General features: G+C 36.8%; 1 protein-coding gene across 1 annotated transcript in view; it reads right to left on the bottom strand.

The window, feature by feature from the left end:
- LOC306885981 (unconventional myosin-VI-like) overlaps positions 1 to 17199 on the bottom strand; it is a 60556-nt gene that overhangs the window by 26101 nt on the left and 17256 nt on the right. The window contains exons 7-21 of the mRNA XM_079442820.1: positions 16698 to 16753; positions 16495 to 16592; positions 16254 to 16418; positions 15834 to 15914; positions 12763 to 12943; positions 10654 to 10798; positions 7862 to 8019; positions 6797 to 6888; positions 6491 to 6563; positions 5132 to 5259; positions 2844 to 2939; positions 2415 to 2585; positions 1485 to 1523; positions 1158 to 1251; positions 378 to 508 (exon numbers count right to left, since the gene is read on the bottom strand). Coding sequence (XP_079298946.1) covers positions 378 to 508; positions 1158 to 1251; positions 1485 to 1523; positions 2415 to 2585; positions 2844 to 2939; positions 5132 to 5259; positions 6491 to 6563; positions 6797 to 6888; positions 7862 to 8019; positions 10654 to 10798; positions 12763 to 12943; positions 15834 to 15914; positions 16254 to 16418; positions 16495 to 16592; positions 16698 to 16753 — 1708 coding nt within the window. The remainder of the gene's footprint in view (positions 1 to 377; positions 509 to 1157; positions 1252 to 1484; positions 1524 to 2414; positions 2586 to 2843; positions 2940 to 5131; positions 5260 to 6490; positions 6564 to 6796; positions 6889 to 7861; positions 8020 to 10653; positions 10799 to 12762; positions 12944 to 15833; positions 15915 to 16253; positions 16419 to 16494; positions 16593 to 16697; positions 16754 to 17199) is intronic.

Genomic DNA, 17199 nt, shown 5'->3' with positions numbered 1-17199 from the left:
CATTAATTGCAGCCTAATCATATACTGTAATCGTGTGGAATCTAATTGTACATTTTATGATTAAGTAAATACTTTATATTTAACCATGGGTTTAAGATTAAAATGTAATTTGACTTTCAAATGTTTCTGTAACTAACCAATGATAAACCACTATCATTTATCATGGAAATCAATGAGGGATTACTCTGTGCGTGCTTTGGCACATGGATATGAAAGGTCATGTAGTTTTTTCTAAAAATAATCCACCTAGCCACCATCTATCATACTAATCCTAATTATTTATACAAGAACTTTAAGTGAATAACAATAAGAATAGAATGAGCTATTATTAATTATAGATGCAACAATCAAGATAAAAATAAACAATAGAGGTTTACTTTGCAAAAGAGTCGAGGATCAAGCCTTGTGAGCTTGCTGGGCATATACTGCTTGTACATGTTGTAAAGCTCGTGAAACGGAGCTCGGGAGGGGAAGCCACCCTGCATCAGGTCCAGCACTGATACCATGCCTGAGAGAAGAAGAGAAGTACAGATCATGTAGCCAGTGAGGATACAGGATTTGCTGCATTAAAGACTGGAGCTGAAGCATGAACCAAGTTTAAAGGAAGATTCAAAATGTGCACTCAACCTGTACCTGAACGCTTGCCTTTGTCAACAAAATTCACAGGTTCAACTAGTACACTTACTACTTACCAAGTAGTACTTACTTGCTAGTAGGCAAGTACTGTAGTTGATAAGTCTACATTTACAGCATCTCATATGGTGCACGACTAGTCAACAAAGGTCTAAATTATCAAACTAATTGGCAAATCGACATACCAGTGGAGCTCCTAGGATATACTTTTCTTATATCTCTTGCCTGAAAGTTTATTTCTAAAACTTTGCTAACAGCCTATAAAATGCAATAACACCAACCTTCAAAACACTCTTGTGGTAACACCACCTCCAAAAGATAAATGAAAAATCAGTGGAGCTCACATTTAATATGGCCGCTCCATAGGCAATATCGGGATTTGTTTTAAAAGGGAGCTTGCGACTGATGAGCGCTGTGTATTTGTGATGGGTTTTCTTAAATTGAAATATTTGAAGCATTACAACAAGTGCCGTGAGATGAATTGGGAACAAAAAATAAATAAACCTATATAATCATATACATACCTGAGCATTGAAGCTGAGACAGAATGTGAGCTCCTTCAAACTGGTGGCTCACCATCTTCAGATTAGGCTTCACACAACGGATAAAACTAGAGCCCTTTTCAACACATACACATGAGAAGTTATTATAGTTTAACAGAGAACAAACAATATTGTTTATAGACAGCGTGACAAGACCTTTGACTAAATGACATAGGATTTAGACTACATTGGACTCTTTTTATATACTCTATGTGGGATTGAAACATAGTAAACTTTTTTTAGGAGGTACACTGTCATTCAGACATAGGTTTCGTCGTTTTTAAAATTAATAAATAACACACTACTCACCGTACTGCGTAGCTTCTCCAGTAAAAGGTTCAGTTGGGTCTATAAAAGTTAATCAGAAATGAAATGTGAGAGTGAGTCCTGTACATTTTAATTAAGAGTATCTTTTCGTAAAAAATCAATTTACACACAGTTGTAGAGTTGTGCTGCCATGCAAATAGTATCAAACATTTTGACATATACAGGAAGTAACGGACATGCATTATGCCAGTGACGGGTCCAACTATGAAGATCTTTTCTACAAATTCAATATATAATGGTGACATAAATGACATGGTGATGTGTTTACAGTGAAGGTTCTCTTAAAGTATAAATTTCTCGTGTATGATTTCATGACAAACAACTATAACCGAAAACAAAAATGTGGCAGTCACATTTGCACAAAGACATGGCAATGGACCAAGTGGGTGAAAGAGGCTGGAGGAGAAGAGTGGGAGAAAACTAAGATCTGCATTTGTTTATGAGGTTGCAGTTTACCCTGTGGTGCCAGCACTGAATATTTCAGCCAGGCTTACCCTACAAAATCTTCAGTTTTTTCACTTTTTCCTTGTTTCTCTTTACATATTTATTTCAGCCCCAGAACTTTTCACAGGGAAAGGCTGAAGAAACAGGAGAAGGTCTAAGAGAGGAGGATGAAGAAAGGGCAAAAGTTAGAAGGAAAGGAATTAGACCAGGTAAGAGGTAAAATGTCACTCACAAAAGCTTTTAAAACTTACATCTATCAAGAGGAACAAAAAGAAAACTTAATGAATATCTAGCCCCACAAACAAAATCTACAGCGGAGTAAAGATAAAGCCTTGAGGAACTCCTAATCTTTGGAAAGCATGCAGTCTTGAGAGGTTACATTTTTTGTCATATCTTCAGGCCTGTTAACACCTTTGACAAAATGTGTTTTCTGGCTATCAGAAGTTCAAAGCATAAGGACAGATTCACCTTGAATTTGTTTCCCACACTGATAAAGCTGAGTTTGCCAGCCTTCTGCTTTGAGTCCTTGGAATTGGAGTTGTTCTCAAAGAGATCCCGGACAAACTTGTCCTTCGACTCGCACACCAGGCTCTCCAAAGACATGTGGAGGGCGTCATTATTCTTCTCCACAAACTGGGTCTGCTCACACACATACACCACACATGCACACACACAAAACCCACAGGGCATAGAAATAAACACAAAGTCAACCTCAAAAAAAAAAAAAAAAAAAAACTTTACCAAAGGGATTCCCCCAAAGCCCCAATTGTTTTTACAGTGTGGCATAAATTAATTAATTAACTTATGTTAAACATTGTCACATTACAGAACTAAAACAATAAGACGGTTTCCATACAAAAAGAGATTCAGAATGAACCGAGTGAATTGGGACCTTACAGTCTCATAGCACACGGCGCCAGCAAAATGTCTTATGATGAAACCTTCATCATCTCTCAAATTCCGGTGGATTGTAAGCTTTGACTTCCTAGGCACCTGAAAAAAACAGCCCACACAGAATTAAACGTTCAGCAAAATTCATCTTTGCAGCTGTATTTTTATGACTTCCTTCATATTTGGGTCTTGACATTGATGGAATGTCAGGGTAAGTCACATAAAAAAAAGAAAATGTCAAGGAACGCCCAGGTCATATTTAACCCCATAAATCAAAAGAAATAAGGTAACAAATAACATTTCAAATACAGAAAATGTAGCCTAATTATGCATTGCAACATTGTATTTTCATTAAACATTAGCACATTAATTCCTCCCAGGTTTCAGTAGCCTAATATAATGCCAAAATGTATATGCATATTTGTAGTTTATAGTTAATGTATTATTCAATTATAGCACTAAGACATGTTTGTTGTAATAATCAATGTGGAAATATTCAGTAAGATCAGGGAAGAAGCCTCCCTGAAGAGCATTGTGAATTTAATGCTAAATTGTAACATATTTACAAATGCATTAGCATAAAGGATAATGATGCTTCATCAAATATATTACTGAGGGAAATTAATGGAAATAATTGCTAATTTAATTCTTATAACACAAAATTGAAAATCATGAAAAGGGCAATCTTTCCCCACTACTGGGGTAAGATGACTCCCTATCTAGGGCAAAACGACCCCCTTATGTAAACTTATCGTATTGTCATCTGATTTTTGCATAATATGTTAAATATATATAATTTTTTTTATTTCCTTTTTTTTTTTTAAAGTGTCAATACAGTGAAATACTAAATCAAACATTCTAAGTAAATGTATGCATTTTGACAATTTATATAATTTTATTATTAATGTTATGAATACAGAGCAATATTTTAAATTACCCTATAGCTCATGATGAATTATGAGGATGTACATAAAAAAATTATCAAAAAATAATTTATACTCCAGAGATCTAACTTTAACTTTTCACTTCAAATCAAAATTCTTCAGATACAATATATTTCAAATATTGATGTTCAAGATGAATAAGAGCATTAATAAATGTCCTGAGATTAGATTTAGTTACATCTAAAGTCAAGAGGAAAATTAAAGTCGGAGAGGCCTCTTATTCCATCTTCCTCGAAATATTAGGCTGCTGTTTAACAATCCCTTAAAACAGGGGTCGGCAAGTAAGTTTTGCATCGGGCCAAAAAAATAATTCACTAGATGGCAGACAAGAACATAGTTAAAGGATAATTTAAGAAATTATTTGATGAAAAATGCAACTAGAATTGCCTGTGACATACTGTTACAGTGTCTTTTGTAACTGTGAGCTGTTACTCAGGGTTAAATCCTGTGGTATTAACAGTCATTAACAAAATTCCACTTTTGTGTGGCGGTGACAGGCAGAGTAGGCTATGTGAGCGGAGTGGAGTGTCAACAATTTCCCCTCCACGCTCCAGGCATTTAATAACTCCACTCCTGCTCACCATTTCCCGCTCACAGAAATCAGAAACACCGCTCTGCCTTCGCTCCGTGGCTAAAGTATTTCAGTATCACAGTTCTGTTCATAGGCCTATATTAAAAAATAAAATAAAGATTGTTTCAACGTGGCTTATTGGAACACTAGTATGCAAACTTTTTTTCCTACCACATGACAAGCTAATTACATGGTTGTCAGTATTAAAAGGCATAATTGCTTCTTTTTGCAGGGCATTTTTTTTTTTAATGAAAATATCAGTACGTTTTCGTCAGTTATTTTACCTACGGATCAATGCATTTTTTACAGATTTCTGCTCATTCGAAATTCTTGATAAATATGCAGTTATATTATGGCCGGTCGTTGGCATGAATTGTACTCGTGATGGAGTAGTGGTGGAGCGAGTGAAAACCACACCGCTCCGACTTTTAAAAAATCCGCTCTTCGCTCCAGTCAAAATCACACCGCTCCACTGCGCTCCGCTCACATAGCCTACTCTGGTTGTGAGTAGTCTAACTGTTGCTGTCATGACAGATCTATTTCAGAACCAGCCACTATCAAAATAATCTGGCTGCGGGCCAGATATTTACTGGGGGGCCACTTTTGGCACACCTGTTGCCGACCACTGCCTTAAGATATCTACATGATGACACTGAAGGTCAGATGAAAATGTGGTCCAGAACTAAGGATAAACTGTTAACTACTCCTGCAGGCTGGTAGTTCAAGCTTTTCATTGCTATATTGTAGTGGCTGCTGGAAAGAACCAAACCATATCTTACAGTGAGACGAAAGTGATCTTTGTGCTTGCTGTGAACAGTCTCTGCAAAGTGCTGATCACTGGGCTGGGGAAGACGGTTCTCCTCATCCAGAATATCCAAGATACCCACCAGCTTTGCCTCAACCAGATCTGCAAAGCAATAAAGTCACAGAGAGAAGTTTGGGGCTGACGACAGAAACTTTCCATGCGAATGAATTCGAGCTGAATAGTAAATTAATATATTCAATCCCTCCGCAGAAGGTATTATCCAAAGTGAAGTAGAACTCAGCAAGTTTAATGGACGAATGCACAGTCTGTAGGCACACATAGACCTTTTTTATAATCGGTGCGAAGGCATCTGTCATATGCATAATTCATCTGAGACGTGCGCAGGTGAGAGAGGTGCGGACGCAAGCGCAGTCATGTATTTGCATGAGCAGACACCAGAGTATAAATATGAGGTGATTGATGAGGAGACATGCAGGGAAAGGACCTACGCGTCCATTTGGAAGTCACAAGGACATGTGTTGCATCACTATCGAGAGAATTAGGAAAAGCAGAGCTGGCGAATGGAAAGCAAGTCTTTCCCTTCGAAAAAGCAGTGACATCTGCGATGCAGGTATTGTGTGCCTACTTTTTGTGCTGCATCAGAGGCGAGATGTTATGTTAAGCCACTTGCATACTGTGCAAACTCGCACGAGCCATTAAGATTTGACAGCTTGGGCAAAAAAAAGAGGTGGTTTCTTTTGCAATGCATACGAGGAAGATCTTCGATAAGTCGTTATGGGTTAAAACACAGACTGACTAAAAAGATAAAAGGCATTGGTGCTGATACCTCCAGACAGCACAGTTCGCGCTGGTGATGGTATTTGCATTCAGTGAACCGGGTAAAGATTTCACCATGTGTCCTGAGATTGAACTGACTTTCTGTTCTGACAGGGTGATTTGGGTCAGACCGCACTGCTCAAGCCGGCATCAAAAAACTAAAACAGTGCAAGCTCTTCATCTTATCTCCTAAACCCTCTCCAGAGAGTTCGAGTGTGAGAGAGGTTCCTCCAAGGATATTTTCTGTGTTATCTCAGGTACCCAGCATGGATTTCTGCTGGAATATTCATCTTTGGTATGTTTTGACCAGAGAGCAACAGACATGGTGATGTATACAAATAAAGATGTTGTCGTCTGGGAACAGTTATTTGACCTCTGAAGGTGAATTTGAGAAGAAATAAAATTTGCGCTGTAGTACATTGGGTTTAAAAATCTTAGCATTTCCACGTGCGGAGGGCTTCATTATAAATAAGTTGGCGTCTATGGGCCATAGTGCATCCCGTAATGAATGGAATGGAGGATGGTCATTGTTATTCACAGCCAAAGGGACACTGACCTATGCAGTCCTGATTATCAACATAATGAACTTCATTCACTCCAAGGCCTTCTTTCTGATACAGCTCTTGCTCCTGGGGATGAAAAAAAAACACAAGATAAGAGCATTCGTTTTTGCTGAAAGTGGGAAAACGCTTAACTTAATCTGCTGGAACAAGAACGTCTCAAAAGAAGTTAAACTGGAATCGTTAAATCGGAACAGTTGTGTGCAATGAAAGATGAAATGGCTTCATGCGTCAGTTTTAAGAAGGGCATAGTTATGAATCATAGATCGATACTCAAAATCCCAATAACACCAATGACTCACCTCTTTCAGTATGCGTTCATTAAAAAACTGCTGCAGCTTTTCGTTACAATAGTTGATACAGAACTGCTCGAAGCTGTTGTGCTCAAAATACTCTGAACAGGAATACAAAAAAAGCATTTAATGATTCATGTGCTAGGTATATCTCTAAATGCATTTAACAATTACACTATTAGAGACGCTGTTAGCGAGAGCCAATTATCGTTAATCCTACAGCATATTCTCAACCTTATTTCTGCATAAGACAAGCTAATAGCTAGTGAATCATTTCATCTTCTATATATTTAATGAGTCATATCCCACACTGTGCTTATTTTAAAGTTTAAGGAGTATTCCAAGTTAAATACAAGTTAATCTCTATCGACAGACAGCATCTGTTGCTGTCAATTACAATGGTACATCATTTTGATTTATAAAGACCCAAAAAAGTTTATGCACTTATCATGAAAAATGCGCTTACCCCATACTGTTTTGCAGGTTTACCTTACAGACTTTAATTGCAAGTATATTTATTTATCTTTATTTGTTAGCATTTTCCCCCCATTTTTTTATTATTATAATTATTATCAATATTATATTTAGAAAGTGCATTTATTTCAAATATTTTTTTGACAAATAATTTTGACCTTTGAGTCATACTTAATCCAGAATATACCTGCTTCACGCAAGTCAAAATAGCTCAGAAAGAGCTGTAATTACATACAGTGGGATCCAAAACTAGAGACCTCACTGAAAATCATTTAAAACTAATTTTTAATTAAAACTAATAATCATTAAAACATTAATAAAATATTTAAAATTCTGCATGACCTCTGTGTGTCTAATCAAATAAGTAAAGTCAAATACCAAAAAATTCTGAAATCCATATTAAATTAGAAAATGTCTCAATTAGTTAATTTGATGATAGTCATAAAACGTGTATTAGAAAATTAGACTAGGTTGTCTCATTTCTCCTATGCACCAGGTTGACATTTGGTTTGAAAATGTAAGAGCTACTAAAAACAGGTAAATGAGGACATTCAGTTAAGCTAACGTGACCCGTCCATTGTGGCTGTCACTCGGGCTCACCGAAGCCAGCGATGTCCAGCACGCCGATGAAGTTGGAGGACGTATCAAAGGGGAAGCACTGGTTGACCCGTTTGACCACATGATCAAAAAGCCGGCTGTAAATGGCTTTTGCGAGGGCATCACGGGCATTGTTGGCCTGTTCCACCTTCAGAGGCACCCTGGAGAGGAGCAAAGTGGGACAGGTGGAGTCAAAATCTGGGCCAGGCCTTCTGCTAATGCCGCCTCATCAATACATGTCCATTCTGTTTTACTCCGTCCAACTTTGCACTCTTAAGACAGCTGCTGTTTTACCACTCTAAGCAAAATGTGTAAAAACACTTTAGGGGAAAGCGCCAACGAGAAATAATTGAGTCAAAATGTAATTTATTTTCCTTTTAATTCCATTATGATTGCAAACGCTCAAGGCTGCTGAAATCTCCTCTGACTTTATTTAACCTGACAATAGTGTTTCTACAGTTTTACAGAGGACAAACGAATATAATTAAGCATCAGTGAAATTGTTTGGTAACGACATACGAGAGAAAATTAGTTTTTTTATGTTTTTTTTTTTTGAAGGGTGACTTGTATTTATTAGGACAAAGGTAAATTGGGACAGTTTTCTGCTGAAAGCAAGTTGTTGTTTTTTAAATTACAATTACATGAGTTCCCTAAAGACCACGATTCCTAAAACTATGCAAGAAAATATGTGACTCAGGACCACATAACCAGTCTTAAGTTGCACGGGTATATTTGTAGAAATAGCCAAAAATACATTGTGTGTGTCAAAATTATCGATTTTTCTTTTATGCCAAAAATCATTAGGATATTAAGTAAAGATCATGTTCCATGAAGATATTTTGTAAATTTCCTACTGTAAATACATCAAAATTTAATTTTTGATTAGTAATATGTATTGCTAAGGACTTTATCGGGACAACTTTAAAGGTGATTTTCTCAATATTTAGATTTTTTTTTTGCACCTTCAGATTCCAGATTTCCAAATAGCTGCATCTCAGCCAAATATTTTTCCAATCCTAACAAACATCAATGGAAAGCATATTTATTCAGCTTTCGGATGAAGTGTAAATCTCAGTTTCACAAAGTTGACCCTTATGACTGGTTTTGTGGTCCAGGTTCACATTTGTTTATAGTATGCAAATAATTGGTTCTAAAAGGCCTAGAATACTTTTAATGCAAAAACATTCATTCCAACGTTTTCCTTTTCTGCTTTGTTGTACATCAGGTGTATAAAAACCGACTTAATGGCCCTCCTGCAGATTAATTACAAAATTAAACTGAAAACAGCACAGGGAAAAGGTTTCATTCATACTTATTTTGCAACAGTAACTTTGATAAATGTATATACGCACATCAAACAGCACTTGAAATCCCGGTGAAGCTTAAAGGGCTTGAAATGCAGCAGGTCGGCGAAATTGCATGAAAACACAATAAATCTCTACAATACATGACTGTTATAGCAAAGCAGCTCATAATCACAAGACACAACGGCTCCACCACTATCCACAGGAGGCGTATGGAAACCGGCGAACTGAAACTCCGAAACTGGATGATTAAGCTTTCTTGCTCTCTCAACGGCGCCATCCCGCTGTGGGAATACCTGCTGTGTGACTCTTATTGCCTGCACAGTTAATAAAAGCTGGACCTGGCTCACAATAATCTCTACGATCTCGAGTCTGCGAGATTGCTTTTCATTAACTTGCTTTTATGCTATTAGTGTCTTCCCTCTGAAGCGTGTGTGTCGAGAGGCTGCTGTACTCTTCCTTCTCAATGTCACCTGCTTTGTTGCATTTAACAGATTTTTAAAAATCACAATATGCCTCTGAAATGAAGCTCTGTCAGGCACAAGCTGCTGCCCTCTCCGGTGTCTAGCGGTGAGAAATGTAAGGGTCAGTGTAGCCTTGTTTGAATACAGTCTCCATAATTTTCCATAAAACGCATATTGCATATGTATGTGGTTGTGCATCTGTTCGAAGTCAAATGAGGAGGGCAGTGAAACCTCTTGCGACTTTGATTCTCATCACACCTAAAAGACCCCAGGCCACTCCCTCAGACAAACATCCATTATTCATGCAGTGCAAACACTCCCAGTCCAGCATCTGTGCTCGGTTAAATATTAATCCACCGAGCGCTGGCCTATCATTCAGACGGCGCAGAATATAAAACCCCACCTGGGCGACGAAGAACGGAGCGTACGATTCGATCGAGGCAATCAAGTTTTTCCAATTGCTCTCTCCTTCGACAACTGCCGTGTGCAGTCTGTGGGTTTTGCATGGCGAAAGCGGAGAAGAACTGGGCTTTTGTTTCACAAAATTACAAACCCGAGTCTTATCTTTAACCAGTAGTGGAGCAGTCTGGAAAAAGCTGCTTGATACCTCAGGCCTTCTCTCTTACGTAATCAATAAAAAGAAATACGTCCGTTTAAATGCAGAAGACTTTGGATGGCAACTAGACTATTACGGCCCCTCAGCCAATTTAGTCTATGCCACATTTGATTATACTGACCCTATCTCTAATGGAAAAGCTGCGATTAGCTCTCCTCTCATCTGTGAGCGGGCGACCGGAGGATTCATTTAACAGTTATGCGACTACGAATGGGGTGCAATGATGAAATGTAATAGTAGAAGACGTTTCGCATCGCGGGGAAGATTGAGATGTGAGGAGAGCATGAAAAATACCAAGCAGGGACCTTTGCTGACTTTTTGCTCATCGTTTGGATGCAAACAGAGAAATAAAACAAAAGCGGAGGGTCAGTGGCTGAGCATATGTTAAGGTAAACATGTGGGGTCACTCACTTGATGACTGTGCCTTTGGCGCCCCCTGCAGTGGTGAGCATGACCCTGGTGGTGAGGCTCACTCTCAGGTCGTCCTCGTCCAAGCCAAGGAGCTCTGCGCAGTATTCCAGAGTCTGACTGGTCTGGTTCTTCAGAATGCAGCCACCTGAGACCAGATACAAATTTTTAATGGTCATCTTTAAACTGTGGCTCATCATGTTTCTTATCCTGCGTCTAGACAGCAGAGCTATCCAAATGTTTCAATGTACTGATGCTTTTGAAGCTGTTAATGACCTATTTTCCTGTTGAATATTTCGATCAAAATATGTCAGCATCAATTATACACGGTCTAAGACACAGGATTTAATTTTGTTGCTGCATTTATGTTGATTTCATTTGGTTAAAAAATTAAGTACAAAAAAGTAAATACAATTTTAAACAAAAGTTTAAATTTAAATGTCATGTGTCATTTACATCGACGACATTCTGAATACATTAGAGAACACATCTTAATTGCTATTTTCCAAAAAAAGCTTTAATATCGCTCTCTCTCTCTGTGTGAAATCCAAGCTAGTCTCAAAATCTAATTATGAGATAAGCATCAAAGTTTGATTTCAACCATAAATTTCAATCTTTGACATGGTCTTACTCAGTCAGTATTAAAAAGACACACACACACACACACACACATTTATTTATTTTTTTATATATACTGTCAAGACAAGGTTCAGCTTTTAAAGTGTCATGTGGTATAAATGATAAATTATGACATGACATGACATTTTAAAAGCTGAACCATGTCAGGTCCTAAAAGGTCAAAATACCTGATATTTTGAGAACTGATTTTGACACAGACATGACACTGAAGTCCTCTATGATATTATGTTTTTTGTTGTTGTTTTCTATTTTGTTTTATTATTTTACTTTATTTTAGCTGCATGTTTATGCAGTTTTGTCTCATAACATGGATTTCAAGTTTATTTAAAACTTTCACTGTTTTTCCCCCTAAATAAAATATTCTTCTCCACATAATAAAAGATTATGCCAATGTACTTAAAAAAAGGTTTCCTTTACAGGAATTTCATTCTTTTAATGAGGCTTTTTTCTTCATATCAGGACAGTCACTGTGCCATTTTTTTAAATGCATGCCTTCAAAAACAAATTAGAATTATTTTAATTTATATATTAAAAACATGTTACTAATAGAAGATTAAAATTAATAGATACAAAAAAGAAAAAAAAAGAAGTCAGGCCTTTGACTCATCAGTGGTGTCTAAGAGCTAAAAGTGTGCAAAAAACAAATCTATAAAAGCACACTCCTTCATTCTCCTATCTTATCTCAGCCCTTTTCAAAAATATGTGCTCAAACATAATAGTCTTCAGATCTCCAGTAAGACCTCTGTAACATTAGGCTCTGTGTTTTCCAGCAGAAAGTATCTCAGGACAGCAGCTTCATTATGAGCAGAGAAATGGAGCAGACCAGAGCGGTAAAAGGTGTTGTACCTTCATCAGAAGAGGAAAACAAATCCTGGATGCACATCTGGCAACACTAGAAAGAGCCCCGTTACCCCATAGCAGCTCTCTAATGAGGTCTTTTGAGTAGAGGAGGGATGGGTGTGGTGTGTGTGTGTGTGGGGGGGGGGGTTTAATGAGGAGAACATCAGCACATGAGCATGAGCTCAAAAAATAAGAAAATAACACTTCAGACATCAGTGAAAATTTCTTTCTTGACTGAACGCAGATGGTGAAAATGATGAATAAAAGCAATATTGGTTGTATTTTGAAGTCTCTTCTCCTGAAAGAAACTGGATATTTTTAAACCAAGCATGACATGACAAAGCAACAAGCGATAATTCCCATCTCTTTTTTTGTCCTAACCGGCATAATTGCAACCGACACAAGACATTTTATCGGCCGTTTGGTTTTATTCCAAAAAATATATAGAGTGAAATCTCACTGGTTGCATATTAGACATCAAATATGTTCTGATTGGTCGTGATTTTGCCACTTTATGCGGGATACAAAATTACTTTATGTCTGAAACTTGTCACATCATGCTGGGTTAGGACATTAAATCTTTGATGAACTTTGATGAAGGTATTTTTTCTACAGGTGCAATATGATGGCTACCAGAGGTGCTTCCTGTCTCTTCAAAGTCGATATTGCCGAGATGAAGGACGCCAGACACCACTCTGAAGAGATTGAGCTTTTCTGTGTCATCCAGGCCGATTTTCTTCATCGCCACCACCATCCTGTTGAAATCTCCCACGTCATCCAGCAAAGGGTCCTTCAGGGCACCCACTTTCCCGTGCTACAGAAACAAAAGACCATCAAGACACACAACACTATCCATACGTCACATGCATTGCAAGTACCTGAGAAGAAAACACAGTGGCACTGCAGCTATAATCAGAGACAAGAAATGTATACTGGAGGGCATTATACAGATCTAGATCTCTGATTGATGAAAGGAGGAAATAAAACAAACCACACCTGAGGGTCAGAGTGGGCCAGCATTTCCTTTTTGACTCTCTCTTACAGTCATATTCCAAAAAATATATATAATTCTGTCATCAATTAATCACCTTTCATATTAAACTTCAATGATTTTCTGTTTGAGGAAAGCTTTATGTTGCTGTTGCATTAAAAAGAGCAACATTAACTTTTTTTTTCTTTTCTCTTTTTGTATTTAAAGGATACAAGGATGAGTAAATGATGAAATCGATTTTATTTTTGAGCAAACTATGCCTTTAAAAATCGCTGACAAACTGATAATCTGCAGTCTGATGACAAAGCAGATCCCGCCACTCTGACCTCAGATCATAAACGCTGTTTGATTACCATAACTACAAGCACCCCTTACAAAAATACTTCTTTTTTTTCACACAAAAAGCCTCATGCATATTAGCTTGCAGACCCATGCACATACTAATGTCCAATTTCATGCACAGAAACCCAGAAAGCTGAAGAATGTAAAGCATGAAAAGCATTTAGAAAGGCCAACTGGTAAAACATCACCTTATGATCCTGAATTTTAAAAAGATCAGGGAAGGCAAAGACACATAATATTCAGTTAGAAAACTACTAATATAAACAAAATGGCTAGAAAAGTACAGCAGATCTCTGTTCCAAAGCCTACACAGGTAGCATTTTAATGACAAAACAAGCTAAAACATTTAAAAATAATAATAATAATAATAATAAATAAGATTACATTGTATTTCTAATTTGTTCCTTCAGCAGTAATGTTTATAATCTTTATGAACCAAGGTTCTCACTGACAGTAAACCTGGATATACTGTATGAAGTCATTTTAAGTGTATGATTTTTAAAATGGAAATTAATAAAATCTTTAAAAATGTAAGATTTAAGAAGAAAGAAAAATCTGCAACTAAACAACCAAAAAGGTGTCAAAATATCAAATCAAACTCGATATCTTTTATCATTTTTTTTAGATTTGCATTGTGAAAAATTGTGTTAAAAACAAACCAAGATATACAATAAATGTAAAATCTCCTATTGGAAAGACAATGCCGAGGAATCTAGAAAAATGTGAAAATATTCTGGAATTGAATGGTTTAAATTATTTAGAATAATTTAATTAATATAGTTCTACTTTTTTCTGTAAATATGACAATGAGCAGCTTTGTAATTATGGCATAGGTATGAAAAATATATTGGGGGCCTTTTAATATTGTTTTTGAAAAGAGAAGTCTTTGAAGTCAAAAAGTTTGAGAACCACTGGGCACTTTAAAAACATAGTATTGGCCAAATTCTAAGGTTGCCTTTCATATCTATATTTTTTTCAGAAGGCAATCCCAGAATGCAGAATTCAGTAGATAATAAGTTGAACAAAAACCATAAATTCAATGAAATCTTATTCAATTCTGAAAAGCATCACTAAAAATGTACTATTTTATTCAGTATTTGTGTGTGCTTGGTATTTTATGCTTAGAGTATGATGCTGTTAACTTAAGTGTGGTGTCAGACGCTTAAGTCTGACACCACGAGTGACCATTTCCAGGTCTAAACACTCTTATCAGAAACCAAAAGCAAAGAATAAATGGTGATAAAATACATTCATGGTGTGTTGTAATACTACTGAAATCTCAGATGACCATACAGCGATTCACCTTCTCCTGTATGAATCGTTAAAACTATTCGTGTCCGGGACACCATGTCTTTTTAAAAGCCAAGCTTAATATAAATGTACATTTCTCAAAAATGGCTGTTGCGATAGGATTCTCAATTTAAATTATTAGAGAATTGGACCCGGAAACATTAATGTATTCCTTATGTCACGACTTAACAAGATTGGAATTAGATTTGAAACTGCATAGATTAAAAAGTGTCAGGCGAGTCAATTTGAATTCTATTTGTATGCCGCAGACTTCCTGTCTTTGTAGAGAATACCAAATCAGTCACTTATAAGGTTCCTTGGTTAGGATGTATATAGGCACTATGACAGCTCACAAGGACCAGAGTCTAAGCGAAGACAAATCTCAGTCAATTCTGAATTTAAAACGGATTGCATAAATATCCTAATATCGACCCAAACTCATTAAGAAATTGAAGTGTTCAAGTAAAAAAAAAAAAAAAAGGATTAAAAAAAAAAAAAAAAACAACAACAAAAGTACCATCTGCGAATTTGAGGTATCAAACTAATTTCAGATCTTCATCTGAAAATGTAGTGAAACAGACGGTGTTGAGGTAGCAAATGAACTACTGCACAAACAGAAACAGCAGCTAATGAATATCTCATCACCTCCAGGGGGATTCAACACAACGATGATTTATATAATAATGGCCCTTGATAACAATAACATCAATTGATGGGCTCGGCCTCAAGAGAGGACTGTGTGCAAACACAACAACGCAGGAATTTATTACACTTTACATAATTCATCAAAGATGCGAACTAATTTCTGAGGGTAACTAATTCTTTTCGAGGCAAAACTTCAGTTCAGAGATTCTGGCTGCGGTCAAGGTCTGTTCATTCAGCATGTCCTTTAGTCTTAATTTCACTACACAAAGAAAACGGCAAGGGTATGATCATACATCAAAAACTAATCTGATATCTTTACTACAGCTCAGCTAAGGGCTGTTAATTATTACTTCAAATTTGCCACAAATGTGTATCAGAATGCAGGAAGGTGGAAACAGACTCATCACATCACTGACCCAGAGATTCCCAAACATACCTCTGGACTTTTCCTGTTTTGCATGATCTGTTTATCTGAGTCCTTGTTTGCAAAGTATCGGGTGCAGCCACGATTCAAATACTGAGTGAAACACAAACACACAATGAGGGAAGTTAATATAGGAGACCAAAAGCTGCAGAAATACAGCAAATAACGCAAATATGCCATCTAGTGGTACATCAACGCTTCACTGTATACAAAGGCCTGAAATCGCATAACCTAAACTAAGTTTTTATAGGATTTTATTGGTTTTGATAAAACTTCAGTTGGCACTTCCTGCAGTTGTGTGCTTTGATACAGTCTGTTTGCTATGGTCACACCAATTATAATACAGAGTCTAACAGTTTCCTGCTAAACGGAGTGTCTAAGCTTTGTAAAATGCTTTCCAGTTTCCTGACACACAATACACAGGAAACTGACCCGGAAGTTGTCCGGAGAGTTGAGATGAAGCATGTTCCTGATGTCCTCCGATGCCCCTGCGCAAAGTCTGTAAAATATATGATAGTTTCGCTCTTCTGCACTCTGCATGCAAATCCGAGACTTCTCCAGCAGATAGTGTGAGACAAATCCACCTACAACTGCATTCTGAAGACACAATGAACACACTTAGTAATGGACTTACAAGATCACACTTTAGTCTTCAGAGTAAGAGAACATTTACCTTTTCATTAAAGTGAATTTCCACAAACTTTCCAAAGCGGCTGCTGTTGTTGTTTCTGACCGTCTTTGCATTTCCAAAAGCTTCAAGCAAGGGGTTGGCTGCACGGAACAGACATATTATTTAAAAACAGATTTTGCATTGTATGCAAAAATCAAACACCACTGTGCTAGTCACAACCAGTTAAAAGTCTTTGGTAAACCTACCCTCAACAATCCTCTCATCTATATCTTGACATGTTCCATAAGATGTGGTTAAATACCTGAAAATAAACAGATACATGATTAAAATGACAAAACTCATTCAACAAATCATAAAACATTTACTTAACATTATCATTACGGAGCACTGCAACATGCTACAATTCAAACTTTCTTTCTTTTTTTATGTTTTTCAAAGAGATCTCAAGACTGCATTTTTTGGATCAAAAATACAAATGTGAAATATTTTTTTATTCCTGTGATGGGAAAGCTGAATTTTGAATCCATTACTCCAGTCTTGAAAGTCGCATGATCCTTCAGAAATCATTCTAATATGCAGATTTGCTGCTCAAAAAACATTTTTTGTGACAATCATTGTTAAAAACAGTTGTGTGTAATAATTTATTTAAAACAGAAATCTTCTGTAACATTATAAATGTCTTTACTGGTCACTTTTGACGCGCACTTGCTGTATAAAAGTATTCATTTCTGACCCTAAACTTCTGAA

The sequence above is a fragment of the Barbus barbus genome, assembly GCF_936440315.1.
Source record: "Barbus barbus genome assembly, chromosome: 20".
NCBI classification, from domain to species: domain Eukaryota; kingdom Metazoa; phylum Chordata; class Actinopteri; order Cypriniformes; family Cyprinidae; genus Barbus; species Barbus barbus.
Note: the sequence above shows the minus strand (reverse complement) of the source record. Positions and strands in the feature narration are given on the sequence as shown.